Consider the following 18,653-nt stretch of genomic DNA (forward strand, 5'->3'; position numbering starts at 1 on the left):
CCTGAATGTGTCCCGTCCTTGCAAAGCCTGTTCTGATCCACGGCGTCCTGCTAAGCGAACACCAGAAGGCAGGCTGCAGGTGGTGGAGTACGCTAAAGGTATTGTGCTTCTGCCATTTACCAGATTACATTTTCTGATGAAAGCTGATTGATATCAAAGAATGAAGCCATCATATTTCAGAAATGAGGGTTAAAAATAGAGGGTTGCACGGATAACAAACAGATACTTCCAGATCATGTTGATTGTGATTATAGTTGCTCTTGCTAGCTTCCTCATTCATCCTATGCAGTCAAAGAAGATTATTTCCATTGACTAGGGTAGTACCTGGTACATGGTAGGTGCTTGGTAAAAATCTCAATGACGTTATAGTACCCTACACATTCTGCAGAACTGGAGTGGTCATTCTCCCAGCAACTGTAAATCTGGAGTTATTTTTGCCTCTGTTGGCTTTGCCATCATTCTTTAAAACTGTATTTTGTAATAGAAACTCTGCTCTTACTCTTTGTGGAAGTTCTGAGGTTCCCAGTGATTACAAATGCCGAGGAGTGAAAGGGGACTGAATAACACTCCTATGATCTATGTTTTTACTCTGTATTCATGGAATCTGATTATTATTTACCACTCGGTATATTTCTTTTTCCTCCACCCCTAAACAAAATGAAAGGATTCCACAATGCAGAGGGTGAAGGAAAGATAACTTTATTTCAGTTGAGCAGTCATGTCAAGCAAATGAAGAACACATAATTAAGAGTATATTGGAAGAGGGAACAGATTCTTTCTGATCATTCATAGCAACCACATTTATCCCCTAGTTATTAGAGAGAAAAATGTCTTCAGATAACCAGTGGTCAGCAGATGAAGATGAAGGCCAGTTATCCCGACTGATCAGAAAATCTAGAGACTCCCCGTTTGTCCCTGTAGGTAAGTACAAGCCTTGACTGGATACTGTAAAACTGTAATAACACAATAATACCTTGACCAGTATCTTTGAGTATTGAAATATTTTATATAATTGAATACTTTCAGATAATTGAAGCTAACCCCTTCTATGCATGTATGAGTTAAACTTTCAGCACAGTTCCTAGTGTATGACAAATACTCAGTAAATGTTAGCTATTATTATTATGAAGCATCAAATTTTTATTCCATTTAATTCATTTTCATTCACAGTCTGTTTAAAAGTACTCATTGCCAAGTACTTCCCTGGTGGTCCAGTGGTTAAGATTCTGCATGTCCAGTGCAGGGGGGATGGGTTCAATCCCTAATTGGGGAACTAAGATCCCACATGCCTCTTGGCACAGCCAATAAATAAATATAAAAAATAAAATTACAGTTTTATATTAAAATTTTTTTTAAAAACTTCCCAACCAGTCTAAATACAATTGATTGAATAGACTGTAACTTTTCTATAATGATTCAGAATCAGTAGCAGCCAATTCAGTTTATTAGACTGAGTCTGTTAGGAACTATTGAGATGTATACAGAGACTCTGTATACATAGTTACGACTTTTTGACTTTGAGATGATGAGAAAGCAATGTGCGTTCAAGTAGAAATCATACTTTGAATGTTGGTCTTTTCCTGGGCTAATGATATGTGATACAATACTCTTATGATGGTGCTGGACAGCAGCAGCTCCCAGTCAGCCTCACCATCATGAAGGTAAACAACCAATACCCTTACAACCACTCTGTACCCAACATCCTGTTTTTCACTCTCAGTACAATAGTCAATAAATTACATGAGAAATTCAACACTGTGTTATAAAATAGGCTCTGCATTCAATGATTTTGCCTAACTACAGGCTAATGTAGGTACTCTGAACACATTCAAAGTAGGCTAGGCTAAGTTATGATGTTCAATAGGTGAGGTTGTATTAAATGAATTTTTGACTTACAGTACTTTCAACTTATGATGGGTTTATCAAGATGTAATCCCATCATGAGTTAAGGAAGATCTACATATCTCTTTAAGTTCTTGTGTCTAATGTTTATAGATTTTTCTCTTTCTTCCATTACTTTTGGGTACCGTCAGAAACTTCTGCTTCTAATATTCTGTGTTGCCAGAAGCTAGATACCCAAGCTCAAAAGAACTGTGAGTCAATTCAGCGTTAAGAAGCTCTGAATGAAAGTCTGGGCCTACCTATATACTTGAGAGCATGAACTTTGGTGTTCATTCTCTGAGGCTTGTTGTTGGCTTCCTGATGTGTTCCAGATGCTAAGATTGATGGTTAAATAAACTCTTGATGCAAGAAGTATCAATATTATTATAATTGTATCTGGAGTCTTGGCTTCTTTATCCTTTCTCAACACATATTTAATGTGTTTACATTTTTATCAAATACTATATATATGTGGAGTTAAAAAAAAAAATCTAAGCACCAATATTTTGTTTCAAAAGCTAAGCTTTCTCTTCCTTCTCTTTTGGATACTTTAGGTGCCCTAAGCATTATTAGTGTATACTTCAGCCATCCCTCTTTCCTTGTGTTTAGTCTGGAAACTATTTTTTTTTAAGTATTTAAATCATATATATATACAGGTAACTATACTCAATATAGTGTAATTAACTATAAATGGAAAAGGATATGAATAAGAAAATATATATGTAAAACAGAATCACTTTGTTGTACAGCAGAAATTAACACAAGGCTGTAAATCAATTATACTTCAATAAAATTTAAATATATATGTATATAAATCAGACAAACATAAGTTTGTGATTAATTCCACAAAAGCTTCTAAATAGGTATAAAGTCAAATGTTTCCATTAAATGTCACTACAAATCTAACAACTTTATGTGTCATTATTCATGTATCAAAAAGAATCAAAATTTTACTTTAAAGTAGTATTCTGTGTTTAAAAGTTTCACTTCATTTAATTAAGGCTTGTAATAGCACAAGAAATGGAGGCAAATAATTTTATAGTGATTTATTTTTAACTAGAAAAGAAAATTCAAGAACTCAGTGTCACTTGAGCATTTTTAACTAGAAAAAAAAAATTCAAGAACTCAGTGTCACTTGAACAGATCACTATAATGAACAGATTAATCACTGTGTCTGTTGTAAATTAAATTGTTTTTCCAGAGACATTTAGGGTGATTAAAGTAGAAAGATAAAAGTGTTTCCAGCTAAACTCAATTATATACAAACTACAGAGATTCTGTATGGAAAACAATAAAGGTTCTGACTTTAATCTTTAAAAGAAGCAAAACAAACAAGTAAGAACAGAGTCTTGATAAGGGAAGAGAGCCAAGTTTTTGCTAGAAAACTAAATGATAAAATTTGTATATATATTATTAGTTTGTTTTACTCGTTTTATTAAGAATATCTACTAAGTATTTTCTGCCGCAGGATGGAGTATTCTATGCAGATAATTTATAGAACATTTTAATTTCTTATCTTGACTTCTGTCGTTATAATTGATTTATATTGTTTAAAATATTATGGTCACTGCTAAGGTCTAAATAATGACACTTTAAATACGTTACATTACATGTATTTAAACTGTGTGTCAATAGATTATTTGTTTTTGCTTCTTTTACTTAACATTTCATAGTAGTATATTATACTATAATGTAAGTATAATTATATTTACAATTTTTTTTACAGCTCTGATAGTTTTTCCTCTGTTTGGGCCATTTGGGTTGTTTTGTTTTTCCTCATAGTGTCGCCATAAACATCTTTGTGTCAACTTCTTGACTTTTCTTTTGCTTACTTCCTTGGAGTATTTTCCCCAAAGTAGAATTTTCAGGGCATGAAGCATGTTCAGTTTTTTTATTTTATTTTATTTTTAATTGGAGGGTAATTACTTTACAATATTGTGATGGTTCCTGTCATATATCAATATGAATCAGTCGTGGGTATACATATGTCCCTTCCCTCTTAAACTTCTCATATGTTCAGTTTAATATCAATTATTATATCTTTTCAGATTTCTTTCCAGGATGATTTGGCTAAATCTTTACAGAGCTTTCAGCATTGTACCTGTTTCTCAGTGTACCTGCCATCATTGTTTTATTGTAATTTGGTTTTTGCTATTTTTGTCATTTTTATTTCAATTTCACTTATTGCTAATTAGCATACAAAATTTTCATATAAATGTGATTATTTACTCTGATTCTTAGAATAAATATATCCTTACCCACCCATAGAGACAAACACATGCCAACATAGTCAGTCAAAACTTGCTATTCTACTTAAGCATCAATTGTATTTTCATATACTAACAACAAACACATAGAAGCCAAAATTAAAGATATGAGACCATTTATAGTCACTCTAAAGAAAATGAAATGATTAGGGTTTTCCTGGTGGCTCAGACAGTAAAGAATCTGTCTGTAGTGCAGGAGACATGGGTTCAATCCCTGAGTCAGGAAGATTCCCTAGAAAAGGGAATAGCTACCCACTTCAGTACTCTTGCCTGGAGAATTCCATGGACAGGGGACAGGGGAGCCTGGCAGGCCACAGTCCATGGTGTTGCAAAGAGTCAAACATGACTGAGTGACTAACACTTCCACTTTCAAGCTTCAGAAAACATTTATAGAATCTGTATGGTGAAAAATACAAAATGCTAATAAAAGAAATCAAAGAAGACCTAAATGAATATAGAGACTGCTGTGTTCGTGGATTGTATGACTCAATAAAGATGTCAGTTTTCCCCAAACTCATCTATGGGTTTAGTGTAATTCCTATCAAAATACCAGCAATGGTTTGTTTTTTTTTTTTTTTTGTAGATACAAACAAGCTTATTCTAAAATTCATATAAAGGCAAAAGTTCTAGAATGGTTAAAACAACCTTTTTTAAAATTTATTTATTTTTTATTGAAGGATAATTGCTTTGCTATATGGCTCAGGAAATTCAAACAGGGGCTCTGTATTAACCTAGGAGGTGGGATGGGGAGAGAGATGGGAGGGAGCTTCAAGAGGGGATACATGTATACGTACAGCTGATTCATGTTGAGATTTGACATAAAGCAGCCTTTTTTGAGAAAAAGTATTAATTGGGAGGAATCATCCTTACCTGATATTAAGGGTTACCATACAGATAGAGTAGTCAAGACAATGTGGTATTGATCAAGGTAGATGCATAAATCAGTAGAAGAGATATCCCCCAAAATAGAGCCACACTTTTACCATGCAGAAGTTTCCTTTATTCTGTCATCAAAATACAGCATTTTTGTCCTTACTTTAAGTCTGCTGCTGCTGCTGCTAAGTCACTTCAGTCGTGTCCAACTCTGTGTGACCCCAGAGACAGCAGCCCACCGGGCTCCCCCGTCCCTGGGATTCTCCAGGCAAGAACCCTGGAGTGGGCTGCCATTTTCTTCTCCAGTGCATGAAAGTGAAAAGTGAAAGTGAAGTCGCTCAGTCGTGTCTGACCCTCAGCGACCCATGGACTGCAGCCTTCCAGGCTCCTCCGTCCATGGGATTTTCCAGGCAAGAGTACTGCAGTGGGGTGCCATTGCCTTCTCTGCACTTTAAGTCTACCTTACCCCTTTCTTAGATGTCATAAATATTCTGTTCTATTTTCTTCTAGATTTTCTTAATAAATTTGTTTTGTTTTCATACTTAACTCTAACCCATCCAGAGTTTTTTTGTAGGGTCTGGTGTGAGATGTAAATTCAAGCTAGTTCAGATAATTGTCCCCTTATTTGTTATATGGTTATTTTGATTTGTCATAGATTAACTTCTCACACTGTTTCAAATCACTTACTAGAATTTTCCCTATTCAATAGATTGCTATTCAGTTTTCTGTTTTAGAGTTAACTGCATAGAATCTTGGTTGTCACAGCAGTATATTCATTTCTTGACATATGTAAGGAATACAAAAATATTTGTATGGGCTTCTGGAATTTTTTAGAATCACAGTTCTTCCCAGAGTCACAGGCTTCTCATGCAAATATTCACACCTTTTTACCTCTTATTAAAACTCAACATGTCATTTTCACTTAAGATATTAAAGTTTCTTTCACTTCACTAGATTTCAGTTCAGTTCAGTTGCTCAGTCGTGTCCAACTCTTTGTGACCCTATGAATCGCAGCACACCAGGCCTCCCTGTCCATCACCAACTCCCGGAGTTCACTCAGATCCACGTCCATCGAGTCAGTGATGCCATCCAGCCATCCCATCCTCTGTGTTCCCCTTCTCCTCCTGCCCCCAATCCCTCCCAGCATCAGAGTCTTTTCCAATGAGTCAACTCTTCGCATGAGGTGGCCAAAGTACTGGAGTTTCAGCTTCAGCATCATTTCCTCCAAAGAAATCCCAGGGCTGATCTCCTTCAGAATGGACTGGTTGGATCTCCTTGCAGTCCAAGGGACTCTCAAGAGTCTTCTCTAACACCACAGTTCAAAAGCATCAATTCTTCGGCACTCAGCTTTCTTCACAGTCCAACCCTCACATCCATACATGACCACTGGAAAAACCATAGCCTTGACTAGACAGACCTTTGTTGGCAAAGTAATGTCTCTGCTTTTGAATATACTATCTAGGTTGCTCATAACTTTTCTTCCAAGGAGTAAGCATCTTTTAATTTCATGGCTGCAATCACCATCTGCAGTGATTTTGGAGTCCAAAAAAATAAAGTCTGACACTGTTTCCACTGTTTCCCTATCTATTTCCCATGAAGTGATGGGACTGGATGCCATGATCTTTGTTTTCTGAATGTTGAGCTTCAAGCCAACTTTTTCACTCTCCACTTTTACTTTCATCAAGAGGCTTTTTAGTTCCTCTTCACTTTCTGCCATAAGGGTGGTGTCATCTGCATATCTGAGGTTATTGACATTTCTCCTGGCAATCTTGATCCCAGCTTGTGCTTCTTCCAGCCCAGCGTTTCTCATGATGTACTCTGCATATAAGTTAAATAAGCAGGGTAACAATATACAGCCTTGACGTACTCCTTTTCCTATTTGGAACCAGTCTGTTGTTCCGTGTCCAGTTCTAACTGTTGCTTCCTGACCTGCATATAGGTTTCTCAAGAGGCAGGCAGGTCAGGTGGTCTGGTATTCCCATTTCTTTCAGAATTTTCCAGTTTATTGTGATCCACACAGTCAAAGGCTTTGGCATAGTCAATAAATCAGAAATAGATGTTTTTCTGGAACTCTCTTGCTTTTTCAATGATCCAGCGATGTTGGCAATTTGATCTCTGGTTCCTCTGCCTTTTCTAAAATCACCTTGAACATCAGGAAGTTCACGGTTCACGTATTGCTGAAGCCTGGCTTGGAAAATTTTGAGCATTACTTTACTAGCATGTGAGATGAGTGCAATTGTGCGGTACTTTGAACATTCTTTGGCATTGTCTTTCTTTGGGATTGGAATGAAAACTGACCTTTTCCAGTCCTGTGGCCACTGCTGAGTTTTCCAAATGTGCTGGCATATTGAGTGCAGCACTTTCCCAGCATCATCTTTCAGGATCTGAAATAGCTCAACTGGAATTCCATCACCTCCACTAGCTTTGTTTGTAGTAATGCTTTCTAAGGCCCACTTGACTTAACATTCCAGGATGTTTGGCTCTAGGTGAGTGATCACACCATCGTGATTATCTTGGTCGTGAAGATCTTTTTTGTATAGTTCTTCTGTGTATTCTTGCCACCTCTTCTTAATATCTTTTGCTTCTGTTAGGTCCATACCATTTCTGTCCTTTATCAAGCCCATCTTTGCATGAAATGTTCCATTGGTGTCTCTAATTTTCTTGAAGAGATCTCTCGTCTTTCAAGAAAACTAGTCAATCTAATGACACTAGGACCATTGCCTTGTCTAACTCAATGAAACTAAGCCATGCCCTGTGGGGCCACCCAAGAAGGGCGAGCATGGTGGAGAGGTCTGACACAATGTGGTCCACTGGAGAAAGGAATGGCAAACCACTTCAGTATTCTTGCCTTGAGAACCCCATGAACAGTATGAAAAGGCAAAATGATAGGATACTGAAAGAGGACACTGTACAGGAGAGAGGGATCAAGACCATCCCCATGGAAAAGAAATGCAAAAAAGCAAAATGGCCATCTGGGGAGGCCTTACAAATAGCTGTGAAAAGAAGAGAAGCGAAAAGCAAAGGAGAAAAGGAAAGATACAAGCATCTGAATGCAGAGTTCCAAAGAACAGCAAGAAGAGATAAGAAAGCCTTCCTCAGCAATCAAAGCAAAGAAATAGAGGAAAACAACAGAATGGGAAAGACTAGAGATCTCTTCACTAGATTTACTCCTTATTTAATATTAATAAAAAGTAGAGAGGAATAAAGCCAAACACCCAAAAGCTATGAATGCTGATATTTTGGTTGGTTCACTCACTGGTTAAACAGCCTGCACCAAATAAAAGTCTTACTGCTTACAAATTTGAAACCATGCCTAGGAAAACTACTAGACAAGTTTCTATACTATATAATTCGATTTTTTCTGAAAGAGTCAAAACTGCAAATACTGAATCCATTAATGAAGTATTTTTTGGTGTTTTGCTTGCTTATCTTCCACATACTGATCCCTTGGGCAGCCCTTTATTCAAATCTCTAAGTTCTTGAGAAATTTTAGCCTGCTATTTATATAATCTCTACTTTTTTAATTTACAGGGATAGCAGGCTTTGTGACTGTGGTGTCCTATGGTCTTTACAAGTTGAAATACAGAAGAGATCAGAAAATGTCCATTCATCTTATTCACATGAGAGTTGCTGCCCAAGGATTTGTTGTAGGAGCTGTGACTCTAGGTAACCGACTTAATTTTGTATATGATTCAACCATCTTTGAGAGTATTTTCATTATTCATTCATTCAGATTAGAGTGTATTTTTGTTTATTCATTCATTCATATTCATTCATGAATATTGAATCAAGATGATTAATGGAGGAGGATTGGAAAGAAAGGCAGGGATCTTCACTTGGTTGAGGTTGCTGCCCAGTTATAGGCTTAATGTCTTGGTATTTTAAGCACTGAAAAAAAAACCTCAGTAGGCAAAGGTACAAAATTCCAGTTATAAAATACATAAGTCATGGAGATATAATGTATAGCATGCTGACTATAGTTAATAATGCTGTATTGCATATTTGAAGGTGGCTAAGAGAGTAGATCTTGAAAGTTCTCATCAAAAGAAAAAATTCTGTAACTATGCTGCTGCTGCTGCTGCTAAGTTGCTTCAGTCATGTCTGTAACTATATCTGGTGATAAACGTTAACGAGGCTTATTGTGATGATCATTTCACAATACATACAAATACAGAATCATTATGTTGTACACCATAATGTTGTATGTGAAATATACTTCAATTTTTAAAAGGAAAAACCCAGTAGAGAACTAGGTTATAGTTTGTATTATCCTCTGTAATAAAAGGAGCAGTGATTAGTTTATACCCTATGTAACTCAGCTATTCAGCTTGAGCAATAGGCAATTTTTTTTATTAGTCTGTAAATTGACATTTACACAGTTAAATCCAAAGAATGGTGTAAAATTATCTGGTTTATTCAGGCTATATCAACAGCTAAATCAGATAGTTCAGATAGGCAAAGAATTTACTTTGGGACCTAAATTATCTAAGGTTTTTTTGTCTACATTAATAAGAACAAGTCACAATGTTCTTAGCTCCCCTTCATACTGTGCAAAGTAGATTCAGCCTGAGTAGGTCTAGGATTATGAGATGATGAGTGTGGGACTTGCATAGAGGGAGTTATATGGTAATTATCTTCTTACTATGAGCTGTGATATGTGATACTTGAACAAAATACAACAGGAAACATTACTACATAGTAATGTGTTCTCGTTTTCATCATTCAGCAAACACTGAGCATGTGCTATGTGCAAGGCACTTGGTGGTCTAGAGATATAAAAAGTAACTCCCTACTCTCCAACAGTTTAGTCTCCTGAGGGAGAGAGACCAGGAGCAGGAGAAGACAATATAAAGTCAAATGTACTACAACAAAATAACCCATGTTGCTATGGAAGCACAAGCACAGAGGAGGGGCATTTAGAGCTGAGAATCCAGGGGAGGCTTCTCTAAGGGTGCTAACCATGTGGTGAGCCAAGAATGTAGAGGAAATAACTAAGCAGAGCAGGAAGCTGGGGCTCTAGGCAGAGGGAAAAGTCACAAAAGCATGGCATGTTAGTGGAACTCTACATAGCTTGGTACGGTAGGAGATAAATCTGTGTTTGTTGAGACTGTAGAACTACTAGTAGTAACATAAAGAGATTTGTTGTAGGTGTTTGGATTTATGTAATTGTAAGGCTCTTGCTTATGTATCAGGAACTGGGACCTGAAGTGGTCAGAGCAAGCTGTTATAAAGAAATGGTAGATGAAAAATGAGAAAAGCAAGGAAAATCTAGAACCTACAAGGATGACCTAGAACACACAGGATATTCTGGAATCCTTGTGGATTTCTCACTATTTCTAAACCTTCAAAGTAGATGCTGGGAGTGACATAGAAAAAGTTGATGCCCCTCATCCTGGAACTAAACACAGACCTGGCCGAGGAGTCAGAGAAAGTGAAAGAGGACAGTCATCAGGAGCCATGGTAGCTGCACTCCTGATTGCTGCCCCATGCCCACGAAGTGGTCCAGCAGATAAGCAGAAACGTGCTGCAGCAGTGCCTTGTCGGGTTAAAAGAACTTGGCTGTTGCTTTGCTTCTGCCTTCTAGGCTCATGCTAAATATCTCCTGTGAGTTTTTCAGGTAATGAAAGTGTCGACTTAAAAAAATGCACAATGTGACTGTTGCGAGTTGAGGTTTATTGGGGGCAAAATGAAGATTTCAGCCTGAGAGGCAGCACCTCAGATAGTTCTGAGAAACTACTCCGAAGAGGCTGGGGTGGGGTGGAGTGGGGGTAACATCATTCTGTATGTGATTTTGGTGAAGGGGGAATACATGGAGTCAAGCACATATTTTTCCAGAAGGTTTCTGCTAGTCTTGTGAAGCTTTCTGGTAGTCACAAAGAATAGTCATCACTATGAAGGATTTTAGTGCTTTTCTAGATAGGAGATATAAGAATTGGGCTCATAAAGTCAGCTACTGAAAATATCTATCTGAAGACTTGCCTTCCCAGTTTTTCCCTGAGCACAGAGTGCCTCATTTCTGCTTTCTACCTTAAACTCCTTTTGGGGGGTGTTGAAAATCGAGGTAGATGGCAAGTGCCAATTTGTAGTTGACAAAGGGAAAGGAATTCTGGAAAACCTAGTTACATTTTAGCTAAGTTGACACAATACAAATCCATCACCTTCTACTCCTAGTCCACCTGGCATCCATATATACATCTCTTAATACACTTACTTTCAAATAAAGACAAATGGCAAAATCAAACATGCCTTGTATAACCGAAAACATGCTCTCTCCCCAAGAGGATTCAAAGTGCCTTTGGGTGATGTTGATTCATTTTTGAGCTGAGTCATGTTCCCTTTTGATATCCTGTGACTTAAATACTGAGATAGAAGGTTAACTACTATTAACACTTTTTATATTAGATTGTAGGTAAATGAAAGTGGCAAACAGTAAAAAAAAAAAAAAAAGGAAGGAAAGAAACTGGTGAATATACACAAGTGTATTCATATAAAAATAAGGAATAAATATTCATAACCATCCAGTCTTTGTTTCTACAACTGGTAGGTAAGCATGGCTCATATTATAACCACATTTTTCCGCTAGGCATTTTTCCATCCTTTGCCCTCCAAAAGCACCTTGGCTATTCATAGTTATTTGACTGGGGTGTTAACCCAAACCTTCAGTCTTAAATGATGTGGGTCATTAATCATCCTTCCTGTATTGGGTGTAATTTTCCACCTTCTTTAATCACATGACATGGGAATACTAAGAAATGCCCCAGAAGGTATACATTCCAGACACCCTTCTCCCTAGCCTAACAATATAGTAGCAATTTCCCCTTGATAGATCAGATCAGTGTAATGGACTGATGTACTATCCTGTGGAATAGAGATGATCCAGGTCCTACAGACTAGATGGTGGCATAGGGCTAAAAAGTTCACACAGTCCTGAGACTCAACTCTGAAAGTATACCACTAGCCCTGCCAAATGAAAGCAAACTGCTTCCGACAATCTTTTTATACTAAAAGGTGTACAGAAAAAAGCAATCCATCAGATTAAAAGCTGAAAATCAGATAGCAAAAATTATGTTGATTTGCTGTAGCACTGAAACCATACCTGTACGGTGGCTGCAATTAGACTGATCACCTGATTAAGTTTTTATAAATCCATTATCATTCTCTAAGATCTCTCTGCCTTCTGGCAAAAGAGGCAAAATGAATAGAGATGTGGTAGAAATCACCACCCTGACATCTTTAAAGTCGTTGCTGATGACACCAAGCTGTACCATCACCCTGGGAATGCAGTATTACATTGATAATAGATGCATATAGAATGATTTACATTAGCTTTCCCTACCATAAGAGCCCCTGCTCCACGGGTCAGAAGAATCACTGCTCCACCATGAAGTATGCTAAGGAAGTTCTGCTATTTCAGCTTCATTTAGTGGAGACTACTTTTTTGGTTCAAGTTTCAGTCTTTCTCAGACAGATATAGAGGAGTGTTTCTCCTGGCAGAGGAGTGTTTTTCCTGGCAAAGGAGTGTCAGTAAGATATCAGGGCTCAAGGACCCACTTTCACTGAAATCTGACCATATGTCCCCATTTCAATTTTCAGAGTCCCATTCCTCCCAAAGCAATGCCCTAAACTTTAATATAAGAGGTGTTGTGAGGTTGGGAATTCATTTTGTGTTGTGATTAATCACTCACAAGATTAGACTCTGTGGATATTTTTCAAAAGTAGCAATGTCATGGCCACAGGAATTGAGTTTCTTTTTGGAAAGTCATAAAGCTTTCAGTTCCCTCATGCATACCTGAGCTAGGAATTAAAAGCTGTGAGCCCAGGGACTTCCCTGGAGGTCCAGTGGCTAAGGCTCCAAGCTCCCAATGCAGGGACTTGGGTTTGATCCCTGATCAGGGAACTAGATCCCACATGCTGCAACTGAGACCTTGTGTATCTAAATAAAAATAAATAAATAAATTGCATCTTAAAAAAAAAAAAAAAGCCATAAGCCCATTGTATAGTTTTCCCAAGTTTTCCAGTACACGTAGAAGTAACCAACTATATTATACTTCTTATTTCCAACAAATGTTCTATGGCAGTATATATTTGATCACCTAAAACCTTGCTTTCTATAGGCACCTGGTTAAGGGTATCTGCAAGGTGATAATTTTTTAAATGTTTTACTAATGTATGCCATGGACTACCAGCATACTCTTAGCCACTGGAAGCGGGGAGAAAGGCCATTAATACCTTTAAATCTAATCAGATTAGAGAACCAACTCCAAATAACCCAGAACTAATTCACAGAACCCATCCTCTGGGTTGTGTTATGTTATGTTAGGGTTATGTTCCTCTGGGAGCTTCTAATACCAAATTCTGTATCATTCTGTTCAATCAGATAAGCAGAACTGCTAGCTGTTTTTGTTGTTTAGTCACTAAGTCATGTCCAACTCTTTCATAACCTCATGGACTATAGCCAGGCTCCTCTCTCCACAGAATTTCCCGGGCAAGAATACTGGAGTGGGCTGCCATTTCCTTCTAAAACTACTAGTAGTGATACAGAAAAAGGGGTTTATTATAGAGATATGACTTTAAGCAATTTGGGTAGCTGGTTAAACAGTCCATGTTAGGCTGTTGGTTATATTTCTAATCCTGACACCTGAGCAAGGCAGCGGTTGGGAAGGAAAAAGAAACTAGAATCTGCACGGATGAACTGGAACCCACAAAGACAAGTGGAAACTTGAGTCAGAATCTTGTCGACTCCGACCTAGATGGCGTGACCCTTAAGAAAAGCTGGCACCTTCTATTATCCACATCTGGCCCAGGAGCCAGAAAAGCTAATAGAGGAGATTCACTAGGAGCTGAAAGACCTGTGGGCCTGACTGCTGCCCAACAGTAGCAAAGAGAGCCAGCAGATAAACAACAACACACACAAACTATAATAGCAGCTGGTCCTCTATACCAAGCCTAACCAGTGCAAAAAGTATCGGCAGGTGCTGCTTCACTTTTCACCTTCAGATCTCAAGTAAAATGTCTCTCATGGACAAGCTAACTCAGAACTAGGCAGAGAAGGAGGCTCCCCTGGCAGCTCAGTTGGTAAAGAATCTGCCTGCAGCGCAGGAGACACGAGTTCGATCCCTGGGTCGGGGAAGATCCCCTGGAGGAGGGCCTGGCAACCCACGCCAGTGTTCTTGCCTGGAGAATCCCATGGACAGAGGAGCCCAGCAAGCTACAGTCCATAAGGTCATAAGCACACATGCCACACTGTGCAACCAAAGCCAAAAACAAAACGAAAAAGATTTATCAGTATATTGACTGGCTCTAGTACAGTTATTTTGTTTATAAGTGCACATTTTGAGGGGCATGCTCAACATATTTGCTTATATACAAGTTTTGGAGACCATCTACATATGGATGTAGAAATGTCACATTTAATATAGTCTATATGTGGGTCTCACTCTCAGAAGAGAGATCTACTTGCTTCCAAGTGAAACAGCAGGTGTGACTGAGGTGAGAGAAGCATTGGGATCAGAACTCCAGGAAACACCTACATTTAAGAGGTACTGTGCATGTGTGCTCATTAGCGTCCAACTCTTTGTGACCCCACGGACTGTATAGCCCAGCACGCTTCTCTGTCCATGGGATTTTCTGGGTGAGAATACTGGGTTGGTTCAAGTGTGTTGCTGTTTCCTACTCTGGGGATCTTCCCAACTCAGGGATCGAAGTTGAGTTTTGTTTTGTTTTTTCCTGGAGCCACTTGTATGAACAAAAATTAATAAGATAGAGGGTGCTTGTTTTTAATTGTAGGTTAGTTTTAGAAAAAATACAAGTGAAGAAATGCAGTGTTTGTTTCCCATGAATACTCTATTGATATACGTTTTTTTTTTCTAGGTGTTCTCTACTCTATGTACAAGGATTACATTAGACCTCGATTCTTCAATAGGTACAAAAAATGAAGTTACACACAAGAAAAATAAGAAGCCTTCTGAAAAGTACTTACAAAGAATGAATTTTCAATATGTAGCAAATTATACTGCAGAAGTTTCAGCCAGAATTCTCATAGCCTTCAGTTGTTTAAGATGTTGACGTCCAAATCAACAATCATAAATAGTCAACTAAAAAATGTATTTGTTGATGTCTTTTAGAACCTAGGACATGATTTTCTGACTTAAAAAATTTTTATTTTCTAGTTAGTGGCAGAAAATAATCTATATTATACCAAATCAATCTGAAAATTAGGAGTTATATAATGGCTATAGAAAAATTTTCTCCATATTAAATGTGATGCTGTATTCATCGCTTAATTCTCTCCAAACAGGGCAAGGTAATTAAGGCTTTCACAAAGTCCTTTTTAGAATGGGCAAAAATTACGTCAGAGGCAAATGAATGGCCATGTTGTTATTTAAATTTGGTTCTGCCCTGAGGGCCCCTGTGGAGCAGCAGGGCTGTGCACTGCCAGGAGGGTGCGCAGTGAAATTAAAAAAAAAAAAATTTTTTTGGTTTACCACTCTACACCTCACTCTCATATAGAAACTTGACTTATTTACCACAAACATGAATGTCTAACATTAAATATTTGTGTGTTCATCTTTATACTTCTTGAAAGTATTTCTAAGAATACAAAGGTAAATTGCTAAAACAATCCCTTTTCCCTTCAAATGGCAGTACTGTGGGAGTGGAAAGATTTAGTCCCTTTGTGCTACTGCTAATCTGGCATGACACTGCAGAAAACACAAGAAACAAAGACGAAAATAAATGTGAAGTGTACCTGAGGCCTCAAGCTCCTCTATAAGCCCTAGGTTTCTAAAAACTAGTTCCATCTTGTTGAAGTCCTAAGTGCTATGCCTCAGATTGATTCTGACTCCAGGCATGGGAAAGAAAACCAAAGATGGGGGAAAAAAGTCCCCACTGAGATAAAAACAAGAATGCACGGTGAAAAATCAAAAAGTGCACTAAAAGGCATGTAATATGATCTGTGGCGATGATTTCCTCCTCCTTGATATTTTCTGTAGTAGAGAAATATTCTGGCTGGAAGGTGAAGTCCAGCGTTTGGGGAAGTGAAAAATGCAGGAATGTTTGAAAGTCTATCTGCAGTCTAGACACTAACTCACTGTTCTATGTATTATATATACTTTTCTCTACTGGCTCCAGGTAATTATTTTTAAAGTTGCCATCTGTACCTACTAGGAGACTCTTCAAGTGCCACCAACAAACAGACATGTTTCAGTCAGCACTTTAGAAAACAGGCAAGGAAAGAATCCAACTACTCTATTCACTAGAATAAACATTCCAGCAGTTGGCTCCAATATGTTCCATGAAATCAGGAAAATTTAAGACCTCTGGCATAGAAATGTCATCCTTCATGTTGATTACACAATGAAAAGATACTTCTAATAAGGCTACCAGAAAGATACCCCTCTCCCAAAACAGGCTCAGCATTAAAAATAGATGAACTGAAGTATTTACTCAGAAACGGGCTCTTCTAACAAACTGATTCATCTAGAGTTGCTGTCGCTGTATAAAGAAACCAAAACACTGAAACTCATTTTTTGTTTCTTTTTCAAGTAAAAGCTGATAAATGGTGTTAACTCAGTTTTTCTTTTAAGATCAGAAGGTCTATAATCTCTCTGGCAAGGCTCTTATGAGAAGTTTCAAGGGCCACAGAGAAGAAACAAGGGCATTTTAAAGAATCACCTTGGTAAAAAAAATCCCTGCCACTTAGAGGATCGAATTATAAATGAACAAAGGGAATGTCTGGAAGGTGCTAAGTTTTAAAATAAGGCAGTAAGATTTATGCTGAAGGAGGAAAATGATGCTCAAACATACAAAGGCTGCAGGGTTTGTAAACTCAATGCCTTTGGTGCCGAAAGGAAATGAGAGAAGGCATGGAGTGTATTTTATTAAAAATGGATAGCTGCCATTCAGTGTAAGCCAACTACACTTCCATGAAGGGGTGTGAGCCTGGTGTTGAAAATCTTCTGACTTTTCAATCAGATCAATATGCAGAAACTTTCAAGTATAAGTATTAAATGTTTTATTATACAGATTTTATGGAGGCTGCTATGGGTGCCCAGGTTCCTGCAGTGAGCCACTGCCAACCCATGCCACGGTGGGAGAGTCTCCAACACTAGCAGATGGGGTATTTTTTTTGGTGGGCTCCAGCAACCTCCTGTTGATGGTTGTTCAACAGATAGTTGCAATATTTTGCTCTCACAGGAGGAGATGGGTGCACACATCCTTCTAATCTGCCATCTTGAACCTAGACTGACTTTTAAACTACCAGCTGTTTAATTGTGTTGTCAAGTAAACAGTTTTGACTCCCTTAAAAAAAAAAAAAAAGTTATGAAATAAAAAAAATCCTAGTTAGAAAGGAGGGTCAGAAAAAAAACCTATAAACCACATGCAGGCAGGCAGTTTGTGACCTGTGGACTAATCTTCCAAGCCCCAGGCTAGTTCTAATATCATACCACTTGCTATAAATAACTTAAAATGCTTAACATTCCTTAGGAGAGTCAGCATTAGAAACATCAGCCACTCCAGAAATAGACTTTGACCTAGAAATCATGTCTGGAGTATTAATGGGAAAAGGGGGAAGACAAGACATGGTGGGACTATACATACATTAGGAAGAAAATTATCATTATCGTCTGTTGGGCCTTACAAAGCTCAGTGTTAGAATTCTTTTTATACCTAAAATGCCAGAATGGGCTGAGTTACAATCCAGAATGGAAAACTGATCATTGGTTAAAGTATAATTTCTGGATCCTGTTCCTAGGTATTAAGCTCTTTGGAAAATACCATCATATCTCTGAAAAAAAAAATTCAAAAAAAACAATAGAGAAAAAAATCACGGAGCATGCTGACAACCAGGATGAAATATAACTGTCAAGTAAAGAAAAGTCTTCTTTGGAAATGATGTGCTAATACTGGTACTTACCAAGGGCTGTTTAATTAAATCCAAGTCAAGTTTAACGGGCCATAGTCAATTATCACTTTAAAAAGAAGTCAATTTGGCCAGTTCATTCTGAAAAAGAACAGTGTTCTTTTTCCTTTGTCATTTGTGATTCAGACAAAATAAATATCTGATTTATCTGAGCAATATTTGTTTTAAAAAATACAACATATCTGTTACTTTTATATAAAACTCTACCCAAACTGATATGTTCAGGTTTACATAAACATACACACATATATATTTGTAAAATTCCAGAAGTCCAGGCACAAACCCATAAAGGTGTGTGGCCATCATAGGCTAATCATTTAACTCTGGCAGTTGTAGGACTGTTGTGAGGTGGGTGGGTCTCTGACCTACACTTAGTAGCTATCAGCCTTCCACACCCTTCCTATGAGGAAATCTTTACCATTTGTTCAAAATGTTTGAACAAAACTCACCACTGAACAGAGATTTATTAACATGATATTTGGCACAAAGGACTAAGAGAAAGTGGGTCATATATAGTCTGTCAGGCTATCAGTCATCTAGACACAAGTGAGTCAGCATCCACGGTGTTCAGAAGGTAGAGTTCATTCAAGTTGAACTGTCAATCCCAGATGGTACTGAGGGCAAAAAGATGGAAAAGGGTTAGACTGATTTGCTAGTATTTAAAATTGGAATTTAAGTACCTATAATCAGCATATGAAAGTAGCTCTTGT

The 18,653-nt window shown here is 37.7% G+C and overlaps 2 protein-coding genes across 2 annotated transcripts in view; one reads left to right on the top strand and one right to left on the bottom strand.

The window, feature by feature from the left end:
• Positions 1 to 827: 827 nt before the first annotated feature.
• HIGD1C (HIG1 hypoxia inducible domain family member 1C) lies at positions 828 to 14,956 on the top strand. The gene is made up of 3 exons (XM_040234137.1): positions 828 to 921; positions 8,553 to 8,687; positions 14,892 to 14,956. The coding sequence occupies exons 1-3, from the start codon at positions 828 to 830 to the stop codon at positions 14,954 to 14,956; spliced, it is 294 nt and encodes a 97-aa protein (XP_040090071.1).
• A 3,449-nt stretch (positions 14,957 to 18,405) lies between these two features.
• LOC120858106 (natural resistance-associated macrophage protein 2-like) overlaps positions 18,406 to 18,653 on the bottom strand; it is a 31,835-nt gene continuing 31,587 nt past the window's right edge. Inside the window, exon 17 of the mRNA XM_040233965.1 lies at positions 18,406 to 18,557. Within this exon, the coding sequence (XP_040089899.1) occupies positions 18,525 to 18,557 (33 nt within the window). The 3' untranslated portion in view covers positions 18,406 to 18,524. The remainder of the gene's footprint in view (positions 18,558 to 18,653) is intronic.

This window comes from Oryx dammah, unplaced genomic scaffold (genome assembly GCF_014754425.2).
Source record: "Oryx dammah isolate SB20612 unplaced genomic scaffold, SCBI_Odam_1.1 HiC_scaffold_29, whole genome shotgun sequence".
Lineage (NCBI taxonomy): Eukaryota > Metazoa > Chordata > Mammalia > Artiodactyla > Bovidae > Oryx > Oryx dammah.